The sequence below is a fragment of the Lacerta agilis genome, chromosome 3 (genome assembly GCF_009819535.1).
Source record: "Lacerta agilis isolate rLacAgi1 chromosome 3, rLacAgi1.pri, whole genome shotgun sequence".
Taxonomy (NCBI): Eukaryota; Metazoa; Chordata; class Lepidosauria; order Squamata; family Lacertidae; genus Lacerta; species Lacerta agilis.
In genome coordinates, this window is record NC_046314.1 from 61,464,269 (window position 1) to 61,490,420 (window position 26,152).

Genomic DNA, 26,152 nt, shown 5'->3' on the forward strand with positions numbered 1-26,152 from the left:
ATAGCATTCAACCTGTGTACATTATAGTGGTTTATAAGATAAGCCACCTCTTTCTTGATTATATCGCCTGATGGGAAAGATGAGGCATCTTTACAGTCAACACTTTAATGTGAACTCATATGTTTAGATTTAAAAGATTTCTTAGGCACCCTTTTTTTAAGAAAAGGGGGAAAAGATGCAAGGCATGTTACAGTAAATAAAATACACAAAAGTAAAAAACAGTACAGCATAATGTACGAAAACCACACTATCTCCCCATTCCAAATCCTCAACAAATCGCGCATGAAGAAGCCATTTCAGGTTCATGAGGACCAGGTGTGCAACCTCAGGGTCATTTTGGATTCACAGCTGCCCATGGAGGCACAGGTTAATTCTGTGTCCAGGGCAGCTGTCTACCAGCTCTACCTGTTACACAGGCTAAGACCCTACCTGCCTGCACACTGTCACGCCAGAGTGGTGCATGCTCAGGTTATCTCCAGCTTGGATTACTGCAATGCACTCTATGTGGGGCTATCTTTGAAGGTGACTCAGAAACTACAATTAATCCAGAATACGGCAGCTAGACTGGTGACTGGGAGCAGCCACTAGGACCATATAACACTAGTCCTAAAGGATCTACACTAGCTCCCGGTATATTTCCGAGCACAATTCAAAGTGTTGGTGCTGACCTTCAAAGCCCTGAATGCCTTGGTCCTGTATACCCGAATGTGCACCGTCACCCATCTTTCAGCCTGGACACTGAGGTCCAGCTCCAAGGGCCTTCTGGCAGTTTCCTCATTCCAAGAAGTGAGGTTACAGGGAACCAGGCAGAGGGGCCCTGGTAGCGGGGCTCACACTGTGGAACAGCTTCTCATCAAATATTGAGATAAATAACTATACAACTTTTAGAAGACATCTGAAGACAGCCCTGTATAGGGAAGCTTTTTATGTTTGATATATCTGTTTTCATATCTGTTGGAAGCTGCCCAGAGTGGCTGGGGCAACTCAGTCAAATGGGTACAGTACAAATAATAAAATTATTATCATTATTATTATTAGGGAAACCTCTATCGACCGTAGAAAGCACAAGTTCTGTTAGAGTATAATTTCTACAGTACATACTCAGTTTGTGAATTTCTAAAACAAGCAGTTTTGTTACTAATCTTCCTGCTTGATAAGCAGTATTATTATTTTGGAAACGACACTTATTAAAACACAAAAGGGGGTAACGAAATTGTTTTCTGCAATGGTTGTGTTTGCTCCTTAATTCACTGTGGGTATCATCTGCTGTATTACACAAGTATTTTAAAAAGATGGATACAGTATTCACCTGAAAGGCTCTTTGACCCGGTGAAGCTTTTTAGCAGAACAGGGATCACAGGGATTTCTTCTTCCCCTGCCTGCCCCTTCAGAACAGCGTGAGGAGCTGCAGGAAATCACCAATCATTGCCTGCATACTTGCTCCACTGAATCAATAGCCTCTTATCACAGGACCACTAAATTGATATATCCAGATCCCCTTTCCCCTTATAACCATGTGACTTGATTTCTTGTGATGTATGCAATCCCTGCTGTGGTGCTGTCAAGCATGGTACCTTCATTTTGAGAGGTAGGTTTTGTTCAAGTCACCACTTCAACAATGGGATTTCTTGTTTTAATGAGAAACAAATGCAATTACCACGGTTAATTACTCATGGTTTAATTTGGGAAGCCGCAGGCAAGTAAATTATTATATTTAAAACTCCAATTGTAATTCAAACTGTGGGTTCCCGTTTCATGGGGCTGCGTAACTTGTGGAGCAGTGCGGATGGGTATTCTAGGTGTGATAAACAGGAACATTTTCCATGCGCCTAGCCCAACGAGAGTAGCCAGTTGGCATTTTTCACCATACTGAAGCTCGGTCAGCTTTTAAAAGGACACAAATTCCCAGAATAGTGTTGCTGAGTGAATAACTTCTCAAAAGTGGCTTGGCTTTCCTACAATGTTAGTTCTAAAACACACTTTTCATTGCAGCCAATTTATAGATTGTGACTCATCTGCCCTAATGTCATTGACCAGACACAATCTTTGTCAGACTGAGCAAACGAGGGGGGTTGGGAGCAAGCAAGCAATTTCCTTGGCTTCCTTTTTCTCCCAGCGTGGGATCTTTTTTCAAGCCTACGTTTATAGTACATGACCATTCTCGTAAACAACTTTTATGTTCCAGGCAACCAAAAAAGGAAGAAAAAGGCTGGTTGTACCAACGGATGCTTTGCAGGCCAAGTCCAGCTCCTTGAAACGGTCGAAACTCTTGTTGTGACTGAACCAGCAGCTTAGAGCTTAGACAAACACACACGTGCTGCTTATTTGTACTGTGTTTTAGCTCAGATATTATTTGCCTTATGCGTAACGATGTTAAAGATGCTTAAACAGAAATAAACATGATCTTAAAAATCTGTAAAGAAGTCTAAAGCAGCTTAAAGATAGCTACATCCATCACCCCAATAAAGTGAGGCATCCATGTTTACATGCCATCCATGCACAAGCTTTAGCTCTAGCAACCAAAGGTAAACTGCCAAGCCACTGAGCCTCAGGGAGGACTAACACTAAATCAAGGGCAATAATCATAAAACAACTCAGAATATGTCCCCAAAGTCTGTTTTGGAAAGATTAAGAGGCATGGGGTGGCATGGGATCTGCCAAATGGATTTATAATCCAGGGTTTTCTTCACAGAAAACCCATGTGTTACAGCACAATCCTTTACTTGTGTACTCAGAAGCCATTGAGTTCAATGGCGCTTATTCCTAGATAGGTATATGATTACATCCTTAAGTAACCTATCCCCATTTTACAAGGAAAGAATCACAATCTGCAATATTTAGTAAAATATTAAGATACTAAATACATATGTATATTTAAAAGAGTGGATCAATGACCACAATCTATTCAACAGGGGTGGCTAACATAAGAGTAACCAAGATTCCTAAGCCTAACAGCTCCATACAAAAACAAACAGACTCATATGGCTGATAAACACAGCACACACCTCAATTGTGTCTGTTCTGGGACCCTGCTCTGAATCTTTGGGCATTCCCAATAACCCCTGCTAACACTGTTTCTAGAGAAAGGGCATGGCTAAATGATTATTCATCTCCACTTTCCTAACAAACCCCAGTTCCGTGGAACCAATGTTAAGAATTTTCAGGGTAGGTTCAAATGCTATCACAGTATTCTGCGATGGTATGAAAGTCTCTAGCCTCCAATATGTTGGTTTTGGTTAGGTCAGGGGTGGATAACCTTTTTTAGTTCAAGGACCACAATCACTTTGGGGTGGGGGGAAGGACATGAGAGTGATGAATGGGGCCAAATGCAAAAGTAGGTGGAGCAATGCATGCAAATTTTAACTTTGTGCAGTACATACATTCACACACCTCTTTCTATCCTCTATCCAAGGCAAGCAAAAGGCACTACTGCAGCTCAAAGATATGCATAACAGCTAGGTAAAAACACTCAAGGGGTGTGGCCAGAATGTACTTGTGTGGAGACACTGAAGAGCCAGACAATGAGACCTGGAGTATTTGGTCCCCAGGACTGAAGTTGAGTGCTATTTGCAGGGAAATGAAGTTGGAATTGAGCCCTGTGTAAAAATATTATTCCTTCCACATGTGGGTTCCACTTCAACCATCTTTCTGCTTAATAAGAGACCTCCATGGTAGCAAACGATAAGTAAAGATTAAGGACACACAAACACCCCCATACATTCCAAAAGACAGTTATGATTGATGACAGCTCAGATGCTGCAGGAAGATGAGTATGCAAAATACCCATTTGAGAGGTGTACTTGAAAGTGACGGCCCAAGCAAGCCAGGACGATGTTACTTGTAATAGGCATTCCCATGTGAAGACATACTATGAAAAAGTCCCTCTTAAAAGGAGTATTCCATACAAGTATTTGTCTTCTCCAAGAAGCTCTTATTGAATCTCAGTGTTTGAACAATTTAATTTTTCAGTGTTGAATACACATCTGTTACCATTAATACTTGCCCTGTGATGTAATTCTGATAAGCTGCTAAACTGATTAATAGATATCAAGTGAGCTACACAGGAGGAAGCTTTACCAGTTTAATAGGATACAAGAATCCAAATTTTAAACAAGAATGTAAGAATGTTTAAAAATCTATCAAACAGATGTTTTCAGCTATTATTTCAAGACAAAAGATCATACAAAAGACATAATTTATCAAGAGAAGAGCAGACATTAACAGCAAACGTTTAAATATTAACAAGCAAAATATTTTCATAGAATCATAGAGTTGGAAGAGACCACAAGGGCCATCCAGTCCAACCCCCTGACAAGCAGGAAACACCATCAAAGCATTCCTGACAGATGGCTGTCAAGACTCCGCTTAAAGACCTCTAAAGAAGGAGACTCCATCACACTCCTTGGCAGCAAATTCCACAGCCGAACAGCTCTTACTGTCAGGAAGTTCTTTCTAATGTTTAGGTGGAATCTTCTTTCTTGTAGTTTGAATCCATTGCCCCGTGTCCGCTTCTCTGGAGCAGCAGAAAACAACCTTTCTCCCTCCTCTGTATGACATCCTTTTATATATTTGAACATGGCCATCATATCACCCCTTAACCTTCTCTTCTCCAGGCTAAACATACTCAGCTTTTCAGATTTCTACAACATATCATCACGTCATAAATAACTAGAAAATGATTACAAATGCCAAAGTGGTGTCTAAAAATTAGTAGCTAGGATTAACTGGTAAAACTTGCATGATAATATGTCAGCACCGCTAGAAGCCCTTTCTGAAAAAAGATTTGCTTACTCACTAACTTATTTTAGTAATTAATTCTAGGGGAAAAATGAAGGCAAAACAATTGCTCCAGATTTTCACACTCTTTTCTGCCATGCAAAGCTTTCTTTCCTCAATGTCTAGTCAAACACCTTGAGCAAACAAGTCTCTTGTTGGTTTAGGAATGTCAGGGATATCTCAGATGTACATCTGGGTATGGATACTATCTACCCATACTCCTTGCTTTCAATGGTATGTGAATCCCCATCTGTTTTCTGGCACAACTAGTCATACATTTTTTTTAAAAAAAAAAAATCACACAACTAAAGCTGGACTGGGGTGTTCATGTTCTTTGGAAGTGCAAAGCTATACTTAATGTAGTGCTTGTGTAAAGTGCAAGTTTTCTTCTTAACAGAAATGCGCTGAAGAAATCCACAACCACAGAACTTAGTGGAAACTGTTAAAAACACTTATCAGTTCATAGAACCCTAATAAGGGTGGGTGTTTGGTGACCTCTACAGGAAGCTCTGAACAGTTAGCTATTTGTGTTGTGTTGCTTAGAAAACTAGGTTATGGCCCTCTTCTGGTCTCAAAAGAACATGAAATCCATTGCTTCATTCAAGTTCTTCAGTTTCTGCTGAGAAAAGGTCTGCGAGATCAGCTACTGTTAACACAGAGGCCTCCGACTGCTTCATGGAAGAACTAGAGTGGCTTTGGGGGATGGGGGAACATGGGAGGGGAGAAGGGAAAAATACATTTTAAAAAATGAGAAATGTAGCTCACATCTACATTCATTACATACAAGAGGCAGCTCTACTAAAGAGGTTTATGTTGCAAAGATCATGGTTGAAAAGGAGAGTCTCAAAAGCACAGCACTAGGTTTTAAAGGTGGACTAAGCTGTCTATTTACCTGAAGAAAATAGTCAAAAGTAGGTTTGCAAGGACAAGCTGCTTTGTGAACTGTTTTCTTTCTAAGCCAGTGTTTTGCTTTAGTCATTTTTGTATTATCAAGGTTCACAGAATTATGTCTTTCAAGTTGTGAAAGTTGCTAGAATTTTATAAGCAAGTCTTCTTTTATTGAAACAGCTTTTGTGTATTTAAAGAACCTTATGAGAGTTGTTATCAACATGCTAAGTTACCTACAAAAGATGGTCAGAAGCAAACTTAGATTTCTCTATTATCGTAAAAGCGGACTTACAGAAAAGGGCGATTTGTACTTGTGAATGGTGAACAGGTAGATAGTTCTTCACCTGTTAACAACCTGTGCTGCTTTTTGTGCACGCTGCTTTGCATGATACCTGACAATCTGGGCTCACTATGAATATCAGACAATGAATATCAGACAATACAAAAATTCAAAGTAAATTCACTCTGTCTTAATTTTGTTTGGAAAAATGTCCCCATGTCAATGAGGAGTAAAGTTTGAATCTATGTAATGGCAAACCACATCACTAGTTTTGATTCTAGGGCTCTCTACATACATGAAAGATCTACAAATCAGAAGGACAAACCAGAGAACCATTTCCATATGATCAGTTTATATTGAAGTGTGCATGCAGTTACTTACCGCCTAGGATTCAAATGTTTGATCCTTGGGGGAACTCTTCTGCTGTAGGGGTTTGATTTCCACAATACTTCAAGGGGCTTTATTTTGCTTGTGGTAAGCAATATACTTTGGGCAACAAGCCCACTTGTTGCATTTGTGAGTACTGTGTAGAAATTTGCAATCATTTGTGACTGCAGAAGTATCACTTGCATAATGCCTCCCCTTCTTGCACCATAATACATTTTTGTTAGCATTTTTTTCTGGCTTCTGAGTTCACTCAGCCAGTGTGGTGTAGTGGTTAAGAGCGGCAGACTCGTTATCTGGGGAACCGGGTTCGCGTCTCCACTCCTCCACATGCAGCTGCTGGGTGACCTTGGGCTAGTCACACTTCTCTGAAGTCTCTCAGCCCCACTCACCTCACAGAGTGTTTGTTGTGGGGGAGGAAGGGAAAGGAGAATGTTAGCCGCTTTGAGACTCCTTCGGGTAGTGAAAAGCGGGATATCAAATCCAAACTCTTCTTCTTCTTCTTCTACTAGGACTTCCTTACATAGCAGTAAGTGTCTAGGATTTCAGTTTCTATGTCTGGGGTAGCTGCCCTTGCAAATCTGAATACAAATTTGAAAAATGAAATATTGTATAGACAGGCTTTACTTACCTCCTTTCTACAGTTTTCAGCATTGTCTGCATTCTTTCTTCAATTGTTGCTTTGATTAAGAATCTATGAACAATTGTGGGCCTGAAATTTTTTTGGGGGAAAGAAAAGACTATTCAGCACAAGCTGTTCCACTTACTAGAAAGGGAGTATAGGATTATAGTCTTAACAGTCTTTATTGTTCAGTCTATAATAGCTCCAACAACAAGCATGTGGTGTGTATTATAAACTAAACCACTTACTTTTCAGAAGATGCTAGAATTATAATGTAGCTTTAGGACAATACTGGCTACAGAAATTTTGACATGTGTTGACCAGCCAATGTCATTATGAGATCAGTTTATTGGCAATTGGTTGGTTCTTGCTGGTACTTCGTTTCTACTGACCTGCCACTTACTCTCAATTTATTGTCATACACTGTGTGAAATCCTAACACTGCATTTATTTAGTTAATTTATTTCATAGAATTTATATACCGCTTGATTGTAGAAAACATCAGAGTGGTTATCCATACACTGCATTAAGAGGAAGTTAGGTGAGCCCACAACAGTTTTGATCCTTACTTAGTTTGCCCAATGCGATGCACTCTGCCAATGGCCTGTAGCTCATGTGCTGGATTCAAGATAGGTTCTACTAGGAGGACATGTGTTGCCTCAATAATATTCAATCCATTTGAGCCAGTATGGAGAGGCAATAACAATATGTTGATCTTGGGATCATACTTAAATGCAGATAGATTTTCCTGAAAGGCAAAATAAATAATAATATTCAAAACTTCATCAGCTCCCTGTATATTTAAGAACAAATTCAGTTGCTATGAAGTGTGATAGACTAGTGACACTCGAATCCTAAATTCTTTACAAAGACAGAGTGGATCTGAGAGTTACAGGTAGGTAGCTGTGTTGGTCTGCCATAGTCAAAACAAAATAAAAAATAAAAAAATCCTTCCAGTAGCACCTTAGAGACCAACTAAGTTTGTTCTTGGTGTGAGCTTTCGTGTGCATGCACACTTCTTCAGATACATTGAAGTGTGCATGCACACGAAAGCTCATACCAAGAACAAACTTAGTTGTTTGGATCTGAGAGGTAATGGCTAGTCAGAAGGGGGTTTCAGGGCTTGCATGAAATGAAATGGAACCCTTAGCCACAGTTAACTTCAAAGCAGCGATGAACATGAACAATGGGTGATCAAATTTTAATCCCACATTACAAACCAAAATTGGCTCCCTAAGCAGACACAAGACTAATTAAAATCACTATAAATAATTAAAACACAATAAACAGTCTTAGGCTAGATGTGATGTGAGAGTGTTGAGACAGAGAGATCAGGTGTGCACTATACTTGAGCACACGTATGTGGGAAGGGTGCCTGGGCATGAAGTATGGCTACAGATGTATACAGGAATGATAGAGGGTTGCCTGGTTGTTGCCTCCTTTCCTTCTGAAGACCTCAGAAATTAAAGGTGCTAGGTGGGCATGAGGGGGCTTTTCAGATGGAGCTTAGTCCAGACACAATTTGTGTGGGTTTTTTTGGGGGGGGGGGTTTACATGCACATTCCTGAGTTATTTTGACTTGCTTAGCTGCAATTAACAGAGAGTGGGCATTATCTTTCTAGTAGCTCTAAAATTAGCCTTGCTCTCTGACAGTTTAATTCTTTTTATTTCTGCACCAAGCAAGTGCTATGTGCTATCAGCTCAAATGCAATGTCACAGTCTTCTGATCATGCCTTCAGCACAAGTATTTCAGCTTGCCAAATGGAACAATTTCAGCTTGCCAGATAGAACAATCTCCCCTGTTCTCCCTACCCCCTAGTCCTGGGGATTTGCCATCCCCCACCCCGCCCCGCCAATTTTGGGGGAAAGGGATGCACAGGAAGAAGCTCCGTTGTGCAAGCAGAAACCCTTGAGCAAGGCTTCTGCTAATGGGACTTGTTAGGTGAATCCTGTCCCAGTATGTTCCGGCAGACGTCTGTCCTCTGAAATCCTCATATTGTTACTCTCAAGACAAAGCAAAGGATTAAATTACAATCAGAGAGCAGTTGAAGAAACATACCTGAAATTTGTTAATTCCATTGATTTGAGAAAACTCCATGCTATTATCATATAGCGCTTTTGCAATGATATCGAGCACATCTTGCCACTATAAAATATAAAGGGAAGATATTTCCACATTACAAACAAGATGGTACTTATTAGAGCATCCAGCATCTAAAATAGGGGGGGGGGGAACCAGAAGATACACTTTCCCGTGTATCCTAATTTCATCTTAACTTAAAATTATCTTCATTAGCTATACAATCACCCAATCCAAACAGATTTGAGGTCTGTATGTGCATTTACAATCAAGCAGTAAACAAAATGTATGAAATAAACAATCTAGCTATATACCACCTTTTGAATAATGTACAGGTACATCTTAATTTTTAAAACTTTTAGACATACCGTTGAGAAAACTAGGGATTTGGCCCCTGGATCTTTGAATTGGATTTTCTTTAGAGTCCTGACCACAGCTTCCACTTTGGTGGAGTGACTTCCCTTTGAAAAAGAAGAAATTGAAGATTATGTTTCCTTTACATAGTTCACATCTCATTAAAGTCATTCAGTAACACTGTGTTGATATGTTTGTTTACATAAATATATACAGTTAAATTTGCCATAAATGATTTCCATAAAGAAATCTATCCTATTTTTAAAAGTTAGGTATAAACATTGTAAGCATTTCGCAAAAATGTTATTCAAATGGAAGTTCCTCCATGTGATTTATTTATTTTTTTAAATTAAAAGTAATTAGTTGCGGACTGAGGTGCAGTGGAGCACAAGGTGTGAGTGAAGCGGGCACACGCAAAGTAACACAAAATAAGACACAGGACAGCAGTATTGGGATTAAATGAGGCCACAACTTTTAATGACTACAGATGTCAGAAGGTTTTGGTGTAGGCATTGGGTGTGTATATTGAAATCCAATTAGCCCAATGGCTGGTTGATGGTTGAAGGGTATTTGGGGCTTAGCACTATAAATATCAACAGATTAATCAGTATGTTTTGCTATCTAAAGAACTAGAGTTTATAGTTTATAGTGATATTGTATTATTGTTTAAGAGTTTATAGTGATATTGTATTATTGTAATTGGTCATTGTGTTGCCTTGGTTATTACTGACTATTGGTTGCAACACAGGGGTTTATTTATTTATTTATTCAGAACATTTGTTGAATGTTTGAAGTCCTTGGTTGGTTTACAGAAAACTCAGTTCAAACTCAAACATACTAAAACATTAAAAATTAGTCATTTGGTTTCCCTCCTAAAAATCTAGGTTTGTTGCCAGTCAGCATGGCATCTAAACTTTCTTCCAAGTAATAAAAATGTAAATACTCTTACAGGATGATTAGAAACTTGTATCAATATAAAAAGTGCCCATCTGTATGACGGTTTACCTTCACAGGTATGTCATCTTCTTGGTTTGCTGCCTCTGCAGTGAAGACGTAGGAGATTTCTTTATGTGATGTTGTTTGTCTGCAGATGGCACACTTGATTGAACTTCTGCGGGTGCCAACACTATACTGTTCTATAATAATAGCTATACACTCATTGCAGAAGCAATGTCCACATGTCAACACTGCCCACTAGAGGGAGAAATAACAGCAAGTAAGTACAAAGACATATGTGATGTTGGAGTTCACATGGAAACATGACAATACATTAGAACTAAGTAGAAAATTGAAATTTTTGACATTCAAATTTAAGTTCAATGAAGAAATCCAACTACAATGCTGGTTGCAATTAATATGTTCACATTACTTAAGGATTCTAAAGGCATGAATCAGGGAAGAAGTCAGTAGTGATGTTGCTACCCCATACTGTACACTGATCTCTGGAGTAATCAGAAAAATCTCTCATATCTATCTATAAATCTATATACAGTTGTACTTTGGTTGTTGAATGGCTTGGCTCCCGAAGAAATCAGCTCCTGAATGCTGCAAACCCGGAAGTGAGTGTTCTAGTTTGCGAACGTTTTTTGGAAGCCAAACATCCAATGCAGCTTCCAATTGAGTGCAGGAAGCTCCTGCTGCCAATTGGAAGCCGCACCTTGGTTTTTGAACCATTCTGGAAGTCAAACAGATTCCTGGAATGGATTAAGTTTGATAACTAAGGTACCACTGTATCTATATCTACATCTATCTATCTATCTATCTACATACACAGAGAGAGACAACACAAGGAGCTTTTGATTATAAAGTCAGAAGAAAGGTAAAAAACAAGGAGTTAGTGAAATGGATATAATTACAAATCTAGCATAAAAACACAACTGAAACCAATCTGGACCCTGTCATCAACATCAAGGGCCCTTCAGGTGTCTCTTCCAAAAATGTCCAGAGGGTGGAAACACAAGAATGGGCCTTTTCTGTGGTGGTTCTCTGTTTGTGGAATGCTCTCCCCAGGGAAGTTTGGTTGGCACTAACTTTAAAAATACGAAATCTTAAGATCCTCTACAGAAAAATCCATAGGTGAACTTCTTACCTGTTTTCCCAGTTGCCGTGCACAAATTGGACATGGCTCTGGATTCACTCCTCCAGTTGTTTTATCCTGAGACTATGGAAGTGTTAAAGAAAAACATTCTGGGTGAGGGAGTAGAAGTAAATTAATACTGAAAGTAATACTACAAATGATTTGAAGCTGGAAAAACTTTAAAGCTTGGTAAGTTTGGCAATTCATTATACAGGACCTGTTTGTAAGTATGTTAAAAATAAATCAATACCTGGAAAAATAAAAGCATTAGCTTGGATTCAAAGACTCATGTTTGTGTTAGTGCTATCCCAAGTGTTCTTGTGCAAGCTTGTGGAAGACATCTTACAGTGCAGTACCACAATGTATTTGGGATTGCATTACAGTATGAGAAACATACAATACAAGCTGTAGCATACCAACTCCATTAATAAATTTGTGCAAAATCTTTTCTGAATTGGGGTTACTTTCTCATGCTATGCTCTCTCTCTCTCTCTCTCTCTCTCTCTCTCTCTCTCTCTGTGTGTGTGTGTGTGTGTGTGTGTCAACAGCCCTTCTGTAACCACAAGGGCATATTTGGATTCAAGCCAATATTTTTCAGGAGTTACAAAACTAAAAGAGAAAATGCTATCTGAGATTCGGTGATCAGCTTTAGGATTTCTATGAGAGATATTGTTTAAAAAGAATTGTTTAAAGCACTATAGCTGATGAATGCAAACAACTCTATGGAAAACTCTATTAAAACTTCCAAGGGACAACTAGGGGGGTAATTCTGAGTCATGATTTTAAAATACAATCCAGACAATTTTAGGTGTGTCCAAGAGCTTGTACAAGCCCAGTGGGACTTCTGTCTTTTTAGGCAATAGCCTGCTTCAGTATTGCAAACTGGATTTGAAACTTCCCTGAGAATTAGTTAGCTATGTAGTATGGTAAGTTCATGTATATAAGAAAGAGGCAATGAATCCATTTTGTGCACAAAATGGCTTGCATAGTTCTCATAACCATGATCAAAAAATTACAAAGCTGGCATTTAAGGAAGAATGAAATTTTTCCTTTTGCTTAATTAGAGCAGTTTGCAATGATTCAAATCAGCAGAAAGTCCCAGTTATGTGAAGGTTAGCAATTTGTATATTTTTTTACAGCTATGAAGCAATAGTCTGGAAGGTATGCTGCTTCTTGGCATAGCTATACTAACATCTGCAATAAGTATCTACAGCTGTTCAAGGAGTCATAGTTTGAGTCTGTATTCTTTAAATCCACTGGACATACGTGAAGGAATGAGGTAAAATCTGCAGAACCTCAGCACAGCTTTTCTTGTCTCGGCTCCAAGAACCCATTTGAGGATAATGCCAATGCAAATTAGGAATCCCTACTCACTCAGTTTCTTTCTTTTAGATATTCAAACAACACGAGGGAAGATTAAAGAGAAAATCGTATCTACAAGGTAATAGAGGGTTCCACGTGAATGCAATTTGGAAATGGTGCAAGTCAACCTTACCTTTTCCAAATTTGTGAGGTAGAGGAGCTGGCCCAGTTTCTTTTGAAGCTGTGATTTGGCAACTGCTTTGTCGTTCAGGAGTTTCACTCGATTTTGTTCTACCTAGAAAAGAAATGTAACCCTTCAGTGATCATTAAGGCAATCTCTAGATATAATATAATAAACACATAAACCTGGTGTGCAAGTTATATATAGTCCCAAACAATGAAGAGATGCTACAAAAAGAACATTCAACCAACAGCAGGGCAGAGGTTTTAAAGTCCTGTTTAGTGACAAGCAGCAGTCCCGAATGGTGGCTTAAGCAGCACTACTGTTCTTCAGATACAATGTAATCTTGTCACCTCATGCGGCTCAATTATGTGAAGAACAGGGTGGTTGGGTTTTGGCTCTTCTGGATGACGCACTCTAAACCGTTCCGTAGCCATGGCAAGCTCATCAATGGCAGACACGTGATCTCGGAGGACCATCCAATATTCATGAAGCAGCTGAAGGGAAGATAAAAAGATAATCAGCAACAACACGGTAGGCTGTGGTTAACAAATAATTCTGTGTCCCAGCACTAAGGATTTCAAAATAACACAAACACAAAAATAATGGAAAATTACAGCTTTGCACTGTAAATTACTGTACTTTGTAGTGCAAAACATATGCATACCCACCCACACAGGGTACACAAAAGGAAAGTTACAGTAAACTACAAATTCTGTGTTAGCTATGAGTGGGAAAACCAGCTATTTTTGCAAAAATAAGCATACTTCAGTATGCACAATGCCTGGTTGTTATTGCTTTTAAAGGGTCCAAAGAAAGAATAAAAAGCCCACTTTCACAAAATAACTTGAAACGTAGTAAATATAAGTCAACATTTTAAAAGGGACAGTACTCTTGGCACATATATCATGTATATATCATTACAATGACCTAGGAAAGGAAGCCTGTAATTATTATCATCCCCAAATTGCAGCTATGGATCCAATGCTGAGGCACTACCTCTTGCCTAAAGACTACTTAAAGGTAAAGGGACCCCTGACCATTAGGTCCAGTTGGAGACGACTCTGGGGTTGCAGCGCTCATCTTGCTTTACTGGCCAGGGAGCCGGCGTACAGCTTGCCGGGTCATGAGGCCAGCATGAACTAAGCCACTTCTGGCGAACCAGAGCAGCGCACGGAAACGCCGTTTACCTTCCCGCCAGAGCGGATACCTATTTATCTACTTGCACTTTGACATGCTTTCGAACTGCTAGGTTGGCAGGAGCAGGGCCGAGCAACGGGGAGCTCACCCCGTCACGGGGATTCGAACCTACTTAATTTCTGCCTAAAATGAGACTTAACCTACGGCTTCCTAGTTTACAATTCATTCTCTTGCCAACAGCTATAGTCTGAGGAATAAAGAACTATACAACTTAGGCTTCCGGCGGCTGACAGCCATTATGGGTGGTCGTGGTTGCTTCGGCTGCGAAGCACCCAGTTTCATCCCGGGGGTCAGGAGCCCTGCAGCCGCATAGCTGGGCTCCGTTGGGGTGGCGGGAAGAGCTGCCGTGCCCTGTGCTCCCCGGCTGTGCCCGTTAGTGGCTCCGAACCCTTCCCCCTCGCCCCCCTGTAAAGGGGGAGTGGGGGTGGAAGGGACTACGAGCCGGGCTATAGGGGACATGCCCCAACCGGGATGGAAATGCGGCGGCAAAGCCTGTGATGAGCGTCTAAGTTCTACCTGTCATCAAGGAGCTGATAAGAACCCAGAGCTGTGAGTATTGATTGACTCTTTGTATTCCTGGAATGCTCTGGGGGAAAGAAGAAAGGCAGCCCGCCTCCCTCCCTTCGAGTGGGTGAAAGAGATTAACCCTTTAAGTGACTGCTGCTACAACAATTACAGAAAGTACTTGGAATTTGAAAACTGAGTCTGTTGAGATCTCCCTTCGGGGGTTAATTGGGGGAAAACATATCTCCGTTTGAAGTTTTGGTCTTTATACTCCGGCTTCGGAGAAATGGCGGCGACTTGGTTTGTCGTGGGAAAAATTGAGACAAAGGAAGGAAAGAGACAGGAACTGAAATCTGATACTCACCCTCTCTCTCAAAATGCTGGACTTTGTGATCGCACTGGCATCGAGCTCTGATTTAAGGATGAGGAAATGCTCACTATTTTGCAGATGGAATTGCTTAATCGGAAACTACAGGTCTTGAGTGGAATTATTCATAAAAAGGATGTACTTTCCACAGAGGAGGCTTTTCAAAAGTTCTACACAATGGAATCAAGCCTTGGCAAAGAGCTGGGAGGGGCGCTTGGAGGATGGTCGGAAATGGCTGGGCGAATGGAAAAGGAACCTGAAACAGGAAAATTTACAATATCCAGACCCCGAGGTGGCAGCTCGGGGGCAGAGACATGGAATTAAGATTTCTACAAGAAGAAGGAGCAAAAGAATCGCCCAGAATGGAGATGTGGAACGCCCTGAGGCTCGATGCTGGGGTTTGATGTGGACGCTGCCTGGATCTGTGGACACTCAGAGGAAGACATGAGGGACTTGGCTGTGGAGAAAGACAGAAAAGGACAATGGACAGAGGGGGAGTGGGTTGAAGCCTCAAATGTATAATCTGAATGGTCTGCCATGGTATCCGAAATCGAGTGTGAAGTCTGTTAATCACAAGTTTATTTAAATAAGTAAGGAGATATTGAATTTTAAGTTATAAGCAGCATGATAAAGGATAGAAGAAATAAGTTTAGCTATAAGAATACTTGGTTAAGATTTAGGTTATAATGCAAAGATTAAGACAATGGTGTTTTTTCTTTTAAGTAAAGTTAAATTTTTATAGGAGAAAAGTTGTTAAGAAAATGGTATATTGATTTAAAATCGAAGGTGTATAGGCGGGGGAAGTCAAACGTCAAGATTCAGAACTAGAATTTTTTTTTTTTTTGTAAAGTATATAGATAAGTAAGAAGAATCCTGACATTATGTGTATATGTATTTGTTTTGGTATTTGTAGGTGTGGGGTTGGGTTTGTGTTATATTATTAAAATGTCAATAAATTCTGTTAAAAAAAAAAAAAGAAACTATATCACTTAAAAATGCCTTCATAGGAATCATTTTCAGTTTTTAAATGCTGCTAGCCATGCAGCACAGAACACGAGGCCTTGGTAGAGTTACCAGGTACAGTACTGCAAAGACTACATAGCCAATAGAAAGTTTATTAATACTGGACAGATGGAAGATACAAATGCACAGCCTTTTGTCACTGGTAACAGGTTTCCATATGTGTCCTCAAAGCAACCGTATGTGAAGAGACAATTTGTTCCCCACTTGCAACACTAGAAGGACATTAATGTCACAAATGGCTGATTAGCACCAGTAATTTGACTGCCTCTATGACAAAGCCTCCATTCCTGCACTTAAGAGTTGAGACATGAGCAATGAAGAGCTGGGAATGGCATTTCAAAATGAGCCCTTTAGTTTAGAGAAAACTGCTTTGGGAACATCTATAACAAAGAGCTCTGTGGCACATTAACCATTTTATTGTGGCATACCCTTTCATTAATCAGAGCAGAACCTTTTGAGTATATGTTACCCAACATATTTGGTTACATATTTGCCCAATGAGACCATTTACATTATGTGCATCTCCACCCAAAGGAAAACTACTGTGAACAGTGAAGTCAAAAGATTATGAAATGCAAGGGGTCATGGTGGTCTGTGACAATTGCCTAACACAGCAATAAGAATTTACATACTGACCACACATATGAAATGTTGTGGTTGTATGTGCTATGTATTATTATGATCCTTATTCTTTATTGAATTATCATTGTATGAAATGATTATCTGTTAGGTAAAAGGTAAAGGTAAAAGGACCCCCTGGATGGTATGCTTTGGAACTGCTAGGTGGGAGAAGCTGGGACGAGCAACGGGAGCTCACCCCGCCACAGATTTGAACCACCAACCTTCTGATCAGCCAGCCCAAGAGGATCAGTGGTTTAGACCACAGCGCCAGCGTTATAATATTGCTGTTTTATGACTCCTGGCATTATAATTCTTGTAAGCAGCTTTAAGCATGTTTTTGTGGAAAGGAGGTTTACAAATAAATCAATTGCTACGACTGGTTATGCATGAGTTGTCTATATGCCTATCAACCAACCAATTCAAAATGCTCCTTAGTGTTCTGAACTTTTCACCATGAGTTTCTTCTTCTTGTACCTTATATTCCTTTTTCCATGCTTCAAAAAGTTCCAAGAAGATGCTTCCCTCTTCAATTGCCTTGGCATCTATTCGATGAGCTTTGGCAAAAGACAGTATAGCTTTCAAAGAGCGCTCAGTTTCACTTGCTGCCCAGAGACCTCTGCTTGTGGTAGGTAAGCGGTCATCAACCAGACCGTCTTCATCTTCTATCATTTCTTCAAAGATTGCCATCTGTCCCTTTACACTTAAATAATGTAGAAGAATTAGAGTAGCCATCATATCTGAACTTCGTATGAATCTTAATAAAATCAAAGATAACAGGCAAACAAACGCTACAGTGCTTGATATAGTGACCTTATTTAAAAACTAATACCAATTCTCCTTACAAGAACACAGTGAAAGAGAACATAATTCACCTGAGATTCACACTCCCAAGAGGTGGAGCAGCTCTCAAAGAGAAGGAACTTTGTTTCTATCCAGAAACGATACAGAAGGTCACAGCAGAAACTGCTTTCTGATCTATGAAAGAAGTTTGCTTTCATCACAAGTGCACAAAAAGGGAGAAAATCACTTACGTATGGGAGAAGAGCTTTGACTCATATTCTGTGAACAATTCATCGGCCTTACAGAAGACACAGCTGGAATACAAGATATTACAAAGAGAAGCATTTAGAAGATCAATAAACAATTTAATTTTCCAAAGTTTGGTAGCAGTATTCTTTCAATTAATAAAAAGATTCAGAAACAAACCCCACTGAGATGACTAATAAGAAACGTAACATGAAAATCAGAAAAATATATTTAGGTTTTAAAAACTCAACAGGATCCATGCACACACTTGATTGCTTCACTTCAGTTGTGGGATATGTGTCTCATTATTAGGAGAAATGCTAATTGGAATCTCAGTGACAGAGGTGTAGGTGTTTTCACACCTACTTGTTTAGGGGCAACCTCACAGGGCGCAAATGGCAGATAGTGGCAGCCTCGATAACCTCTTTGGAAGGAGGGCCCTCCAGTTTTTTCACAGCCTCTCTCACACGTTTCTGGAATTTCTTCACTTCTTCCATTTGAGTTGTGAGCAGGTACTGAAGGCCTCTGCAGTCACGGAATCTAGCAAAAACAGGAAAAATCAAAACTTTATTTTGAAATCACTGGATTGACTCACGGCCCATATACTGTATGCAGCTTCTTCTGGCTGAACGATATGAGGATGCAAATCTTACTTCAAATTTTTATCAGGGGAACAATCAGAACTAGCTATGTGGCTAACAGCTTGCAAACCATTTCTGCTTTTGACTTTTGGCAGAATGCAGAGCTATCTCTGTGAGTAGCCTATTAAGTGAGGTAATGTGCCTATACAAGACAAATACAATTTTCTGAAAAGGCAATTCAATGAACAGCATACACCAATATATACTTTAAAGCAATCTGACACGCACAGTGGGAGAACAATTGCCAGTGACCAAGCTGATTTTTAAAATATACATACAATTCTACTTATTATTAGAAAATGGTGCTTTAAGAGCAAATGTTGTAAATTTTTTAAAAAAAATGTTACGCTCCAGAGCAAAAATAATTGCTAAAGAGATGAATGAATCCATAGACTATTATCTCAAACATAAGAATACACCTAATGCACAACTAAGATTTAAATCAACATAAAGGGAAACAGAAGACTTACATTTTTAAAAACAAATGTTGTATTTGGATACATCGTTTGAAGCATTTTCAAATTTTAAATAATAGCCCAGATGGTTTCAAGCAAGCAGTGCCTGGGGCATGGTGTATGAGCGGTCACAAACTGAGTAAAACTTGAGAACTATGATAAGGATCATTACTTTGTAGTTGCTGACTTACTTGTCTGCCATAGAAAGTTTGTTAGTTTGTTGTTTGTAGTTGCTAGTAAGATCATTTTGCACCCGTTGAACAAGCTCCTCATCAATAGCATATTGTATTGCTGACTGGATCACATCCAACCACCAAGGTGAATTGGAGCGCATCTAGGTGTAGGACAGAAAATAGGCCCATAAATACATGTGCCATATCTTGTGTGATAGAAAGCTGTGCCTGAGAAAAAACACACTTCCTTGTGACTAAATACAAGACCAGCAACTTTTCCCCAGGTAAATTTTGACACACTGCAGTCATCTTAGATAACTTCAAAACTGATTTTTAAATATATACAATTGTTTAAGTATTTTCTGCTACTTTGTTTACTTATCTTTTGTAGCGTTTAAGACAGAGAGAGACAAATCAGTAGCTAGATTTAACAATGAAAAATAAATGAGGAATATTTGAAACAGTGCAATTAGGTGGGCATAACTCTTTAATGACATGAGTACTTCCCCCTTTTCTTCATATGTTACACCCCAAAATGAGGCTTAAAAGGGAAAGGCCTATTGTAGTGAATTATTTTCTAAGATCTTCCTTGAGGAGCTACATGTTAAAAACTGACATATTCTTGCCTTAAAGTTATTTTGCTTCTTAGAAAGAAATGCAAGTCTCATCTGAAGAACTGCTTTTTATTAGTTTTAGAGAAACACAGCATCTCCAAGTGAAACACCATTTGTTTAAGGATTACAGAAATGACACTACCCTTGATCATGCTGTTCCACACCTGGTATAAGCGATTGCTCAACTTACATTTGAAGAAACAAATGCAAATGTGATTCATTGAGGAAGTCAAAGTGGATGCATTTGGATGTTAAAATAAACCTTGGTTTAGAGTGTTGTGAATGAGCATAGGTAAGCCTCAGAAACTCCTACTCTCCCAATGCAAACAGGAGGAATGAGCTGGCTTCTTTTAAACTAGCAACTTGTCAGTTTGAATGAAACAAAATGCCAGGCATAAGCGAAAAGGGAAGTGAAACCTTCTGAACTCCTTGCGGCCATGCCAAGGCAGTAGGGGAATTGTGTGCAAGCCCCAGGCTCATTCACATCACAGTGTTATGCCTGAACATAGCCATCAGTGTTCATTATCATCCCAGCGCACAATGTCTCGTAGAGTGCAGCAGCAAACAGAGTGTCAGACTAGACTCAGAAGGATCAGCCACGAGCTTCAGCCAATCATGCTCTTTTATCCATTGTCAAGTGTGAAGTAAATTAGCCGAAGATGGAATGAGCTCCTCGGAGGAACAGAAAAAATCCGTGATACAAGAAAATTTGCTTTATCTATTTTATTTTGGCAGTTCCCAGGTTTTTATAACATTTGCATGTATTGAAGCTGTTAACTTGTATATTCACAGGTCAATTCATGCATCTTAAATGTTTACGGACAGGACTGAGGCAGAGGGAAACATGAACATACATTATTCCGTAGAAACTCTGTGGAAAAACAATGCATTGGTTGCATCTAAAACTGGCATGCACATTTTAATTCACGTAACAGGACTTTTCCTTCCTCTCCTCCCTCCCTGCACCCCCAAAATATGCTCTGGAGCAGACTTTTGAGGGCACAAGTGGGGCTGCAGGAAGTAGGAGAACAACAGAGAGCCTGTTATATGGGTAGAAATCCACATGCACTGTGGAAGTCTGTGTGCATGAATGGAAACTGCAGCACTGGATATAACCACTGAAGGTCAGTTTTCTACAACTCCATTTCTGATCAAGCTTGTTGCAGTAGGGAATCTTTTAATGGACAAATTTTTAGAGATTTATAAGCTCCCACGTATCTCACATATCATCAAAAAGCAAGTCAAAAATATTACTAAATCCTTACTTTCTTCTGGAGTTCATGGATTGTCTGTAGCACTGGTTGCAAAGCCTGGTGGGCTTCAGGAAACTTCTGCATTCGATTTACTCATATAATGTTGACGGAGTTGCTCACACTGTTTTTTAAATGATAAATGCAATTAGCTAGGTATTCGAGAGAAAGACACCAAACACTGAAATACTTACAACATTGTTACTTATAGTTGATACATTATTACCAGTGAATGTAGATGAAATAGAGAATACTACATTTTTTTAGAAGAGTGTTAGGCCATTTTAAATTACTTTCACTCTCCAGAAAGGCCACAACATAATTGCTATACCAAGCTAGAATCACATATGAACACAGCTGCTACCTACAACAAAATCTACAGAAGGACTCAAGAGACATTTATGTTGAGATTCCTGCATCACAGGGGGGTGGACTAGATGACCCTCGGGGTCTCTTCCAACTCTACAATTCTATGATTCTATGGGCAACCCATAGTACGTAAGACCAACCAACCATAGGGAATATAAAAAAGCCATGTTTCAGTAAGGACTGCCCTTATCCCTAGAACATAGAGAAACTTACACAGCTTTTCTAAATAGAAAGGATATTCACATTTATCTGGAATATCACAAGTTTGTTTGAATATTATCAACACAAACGTAACTTACCAGTTCTGGACAACAATGAAATATTACTTTGTCCATAACACTTATCTGGATAATTACCTTTAACATTGTGAATTTCAACTCTGGGCAGAGATCCTGTCTATCACCTTGTTAGTGTTAGTATATATTAAGCATTAGATGTTTTAATGGCATCAGAAGAATAAACTGATATTAAGGTATATAAAACTCTTAACTCCTTGAGACCAGTTTACTTAAGAAATTCACCTTGCCCCACATGTGCCTATTCAATCACTTTGATATGCAGAACCACAACTTTTGCAGTCCCATAAGCCTGTTGCACATTTGTGATGAGTTTTTCTATGTGTGGTATGTGCCCTGGAATTCCCTGGCTACTGACATTAAGAAGGCACCATTACAACATTGTTTTAAAACACATGCTGAAAACTCTCCCATTTTAGCAAGCCTATCAAGAAACATCTGTTTTAAAGTTTTTTTGATTTTATCTTTTTTAAAATGATTATCTTATGCATATTTATTTTTAATTGTTTTTTTGCCACTTTTTATCTGTACATGCTTGGATATATATATATATATATATATATAATATATATATATATATATATATATGCCATTTATGAATAAATAATACTCCTTTGTATAACCTGAAACATTACTCAGGCAACTGTAGTAGCTAGCAAAAGATAAAAGAAAGATCTTGCCAGGGTTTGAAGGTTTTGCCTAGCTGGCTCTTCTCCTATCAGCAATCAACTGAAAGTAGAACAGTCTCACTAAGCAAGACGAAAATTACCAGCCTCCTGAGTGGATGCCATCATTTTTATAGTGTATTTTATGCAATCTTGCCTTCAAACCATTGTTTTCTGTCCAAATTGATTTGCTTGTTATCCCTCTTAATTCTTATTCAAATATAATGCTACAACTATTGCCACTAATTCCCACTCTGTGTTCCAATTCTACAGTTCTTCATTAAATGTCACATCCTTGTTTTGATCATCTGTGAAAGTTACTTGGTCAGCTTCAAAACATCTGATCTATTGGTATTTCATTCTTGCCTTGCTAGGTTTTCAGCTTCAGTTATCCCAGCCAAACATTTATCCAGGCCCTGATAAACCTCAGGGCCTATTAACTCTACAAGAATACCCAGGATAAGGATATGAAGAAGTTAAGCACAGCAGTCTCCATAAGGAAACTATTCATTTGTTCTTGCAGCTTGTTACTGACAGTTGTGACCTTGAAGTGCACTACAGCTGCATCTGGAAAGATGTGGCAAACATGGAACTTTCCTTACATCTGACCTTAGGATTGTAAGCATTTCTGTAAGAGGCCTCAGAGCTATCCTGTAACAAATTACATTCTTTATAAATTCTTTTGCAGGAAGTATTCCTAACCACACTGAAGTGAACAAAGGGTACAATCACCTCTTCTTGAAGCCTGCTATCACGCAAAGTGGGTGATATCCCAGGATGCTTTCCTGCCAGAAGCTCCATCAGGTTGTGCGTAGAATGAAGTCTCTGCGTTTGTCAATATACAAGGCAGCAGTGATTAAGTTTGACATACTGTGACAATTACGAGCAATAAGCAGTTTAAATTGGCAGTAAAATCCCCACAGAAACATGAATACATTACCACATAGAACTAAATAATCTTCTACCCACATCTCAAAGTTATGGCACTATACTTATTCACGTTATACAGAAAAGAACAGTACAGGTGACTCCCCATTTATGTGGGGGTTATATCCCGAACCCCCGCATGCATATGCGAAATTGCGTAAAATGGGGAGCACCCTGGAGAGTCCTCCTGACTCTCAAGGAGACCCGCCACAGAGCTCAAAGAGGGCCTCTTCTGGTTCTGGGAGAGTCTCCTCATGAGCTGGAGGAGCAACAGGGCTTTGCTGAGGTTGGTTAGCCTCCCTGACTAACAGCTGATGCACTGGGTAGCACAGCAACCACCACCACTTCCCCACGCATCAGCTAAGGGAGCCCCGATGTCCCTCCAGCTCGTGTGGAGACCTGGGCTCTGGAGAGGTTCTCTGGATGAGTCAGAGGCTATTGAGGCTGCCTCAGATGACGTGCTGGAAACCTTTCCCATGTGTCAGCTGAGCAGCTCAACCCAGCTCCATTGCCCCTCAGCTCCCACAAGCCAGAGGGAAAGTGGAGCTCAAACAGCTGATGTACGGGGGAAATCAGCTGGGCCCATTCAATGGAGTCACACTGTCCCTCAGGCTCACATGAATGAGCTGGAGGGACACCGTAGCTTACACAGATGATGGGTGGGGAAGCAATGGCAGCAGCGGCCAGCAGCCGCGGCTGCTCTCTACCCCACACGTCAGCTGTTAGGCAGGAGCCCTCAGCAAAACCCCACTGCGCCTTTGGCTTGCAACGAAACCCTCCCAAAGCCTGGAAAGGATGTCCTCTTTGGCTCTGGGGAGAGTCTCATCGCAAGCCAGGAGGGACTCTCCAGGGCTCTATCCATTTTCCGAGATCAACTTCTGGGATCCTGGCACCGCGTGTGTGCATGGCCGTGCGCAAATAGTGCACACGTAATGGGGAGTTGCCTGTAGCAATTAACATGGTGCACCAGATGTTTCTGAACTCTAACTCTCTTCATCCATGACCACAGTCCAGGCTGGCTGGGGAATCTTATGAAGCCCCTTGCAAAACACCCAGCAAGATAGTGCTTTGCAAGTAGCCTTCGAAGGATTAAAAACACAGCTGAGTGTCACATCTTGTATAGTACTTTGAAAAGCTCTCTGCAAAATCTATGTGGGCAAGTAGGGTCAAAAACATTTGGAAATAGGTGTTTGGTTGGTGGGCATCTCTGTCCACTGTTAAACTTGGTCCATTGGCCAGGTCCTTTTCTCTACTCCTGTAATAGTGTAATAACTGACTCTCGTACATTATAGAACTATAGGTGCCCACAGGTATTCCATAGTGATGCTTTAAAAAAACACTATCACCAGCTGAAAGGCCTACCTCACTGTTACATTGCTCATCTGGTACCAAGATTGAGTATTACTGTTCAAAATATTTATATCTGGTCTTCCATACTTCCAGGGTGGTTAACAATTATGAGATCCTTGTGAAGAAATCATGGTTTTTACTGGCAGTCTACGCACTAGTTGCAACCCAATGCTTGCCTAGCACCTGCCTATTCATATGTGAAGCTGGCTGTAACATATTCAAACAGAGGAATTAGTTTTCCTCTTTGTGGATAGATTGAATTAAACTGATGCAAAATATAAGCTGCCTCCTAAATATCAGAATATATGCCTGCTGATAATGATGATTTTTGAAAGCTGACAACCTTACCAGGTCTCTCTTGGCAAAAGAGGTTGGTACTTGATGGCTGATCAGATGATCAATCTTTAGTTCATGAACAGACATAAAAGCCAAGAAAAGGCAAAAAAAAAGTTCCACAAAATTTCTGTACTAGTTTAAAGAGTGCCTTCAGAGATTAGCACCTACTTGCAATGAATCTGTTTTGAGCTTCTCTTTGTGCTCCTCAGAGGAACGCAGCACCTCTCTATACTATCTGCTGCCAATGCATATTCACCTGAAAAATTAGCATATTTCAGACTGGAGTATTGGGATTTCTATCTTTCAAATGTCTAATTACCTACAACTGTACACACAATGCCATCAGGATTTCTTAGTAAGCACTTTAATTAGAGACATCTATGCTGCATAACAAATTATAACTGAACAGGAGTTGGAGAATAAATTTCCAACTGTGAAACAAAGCTAAACACAGAATTCTACTACTACCACTGTGATTGTTCATTCCAGGGAAGTAGAAGCAATGGGAACCCTCTCCCTACCCTGGAAATGGAAGACACAGACACTTTCTATGTCTGTTCCCAAACAGAAATAATTCCCTATTTACAACACTTAGAAACCTCACTGTAAAGCATTACCGTATATTAAATTGTTTGGCTATTTACATATGGAAGCTTGACAGAGACAAACCAGCAAACCTGTTGTAGTATTAAGATCAAAAGTGTCAAATTGTGTATGCAGCCACTGATAAAGTTAGCATATTTTTTAAATGTTGTAAAAAATATTTTTTGAGAAAAGAATGAGATATAAAATAAAGCTGTATATAGTCACTATTCCCTATTAGATTCAAGTACTTCTTATGCTGATGCTGATTTGTGTGATTCAGTGCTGGCTCACCAGACTTTTGAGTGGGCCTGTAAAACTGCCCTCCTCTTTGCTGACTGCTTTAAAAAGGCATGCAAGTATTTCCTCAAGTGCCATCTTCATTTCTGATTAAATTTCTCTTCCTGCATCTTGGTGTACCAAGTCCATCTTGAAGTAATATTTATAAAACTGAAAAAGCAGCAACTTACACCTCCTAACTTTCCACAGGCTTACAATTCTACAGCTTTGCTTGCAGCTAGTACAAATGTCATTTCTTGAGTATCTTGAACATACACATTTTCCTTTAGGATCTACCAGTAACTCTACTAAAGAAATGCCTAAACACCTTGCCTGGTATTTAACTATTTAAGAAACAACAAACAGATTCCACAGGTTGTCCAATTTAGTTTGGTGCTCAGAGCCAAGGGATATTCATAGTTAGTAAGTGGCTAGATACAGAGGCTTATATTTTACTTAGAGGAAACTGAGGCAAAACAAATCAGCCCTTTGGATTTAGTCTGAATTAACCAAATAGTAAAGAACACACA

General features: G+C 39.7%; 1 protein-coding gene across 1 annotated transcript in view; it reads right to left on the reverse strand.

Annotated features, from left to right (window-relative positions):
• Nucleotides 1–5,066: 5,066 nt before the first annotated feature.
• The window catches only part of SHPRH (SNF2 histone linker PHD RING helicase), a 39,708-nt gene continuing 18,622 nt past the window's right edge, over nt 5,067–26,152 (reverse strand). Inside the window, 18 exon segments of the mRNA XM_033143944.1 lie at nt 5,067–5,469; nt 6,960–7,040; nt 7,520–7,698; nt 9,010–9,096; nt 9,399–9,491; nt 10,390–10,578; nt 11,474–11,545; nt 12,957–13,058; nt 13,298–13,441; nt 17,134–17,359; nt 17,691–17,753; nt 18,052–18,225; nt 18,973–19,115; nt 20,834–20,890; nt 20,892–20,942; nt 22,881–22,973; nt 24,930–24,994; nt 24,997–25,017. Of these exon segments, the coding sequence (XP_032999835.1) occupies nt 5,373–5,469; nt 6,960–7,040; nt 7,520–7,698; nt 9,010–9,096; nt 9,399–9,491; nt 10,390–10,578; nt 11,474–11,545; nt 12,957–13,058; nt 13,298–13,441; nt 17,134–17,359; nt 17,691–17,753; nt 18,052–18,225; nt 18,973–19,115; nt 20,834–20,890; nt 20,892–20,942; nt 22,881–22,973; nt 24,930–24,994; nt 24,997–25,017 (1,937 nt within the window). The 3' untranslated portion in view covers nt 5,067–5,372.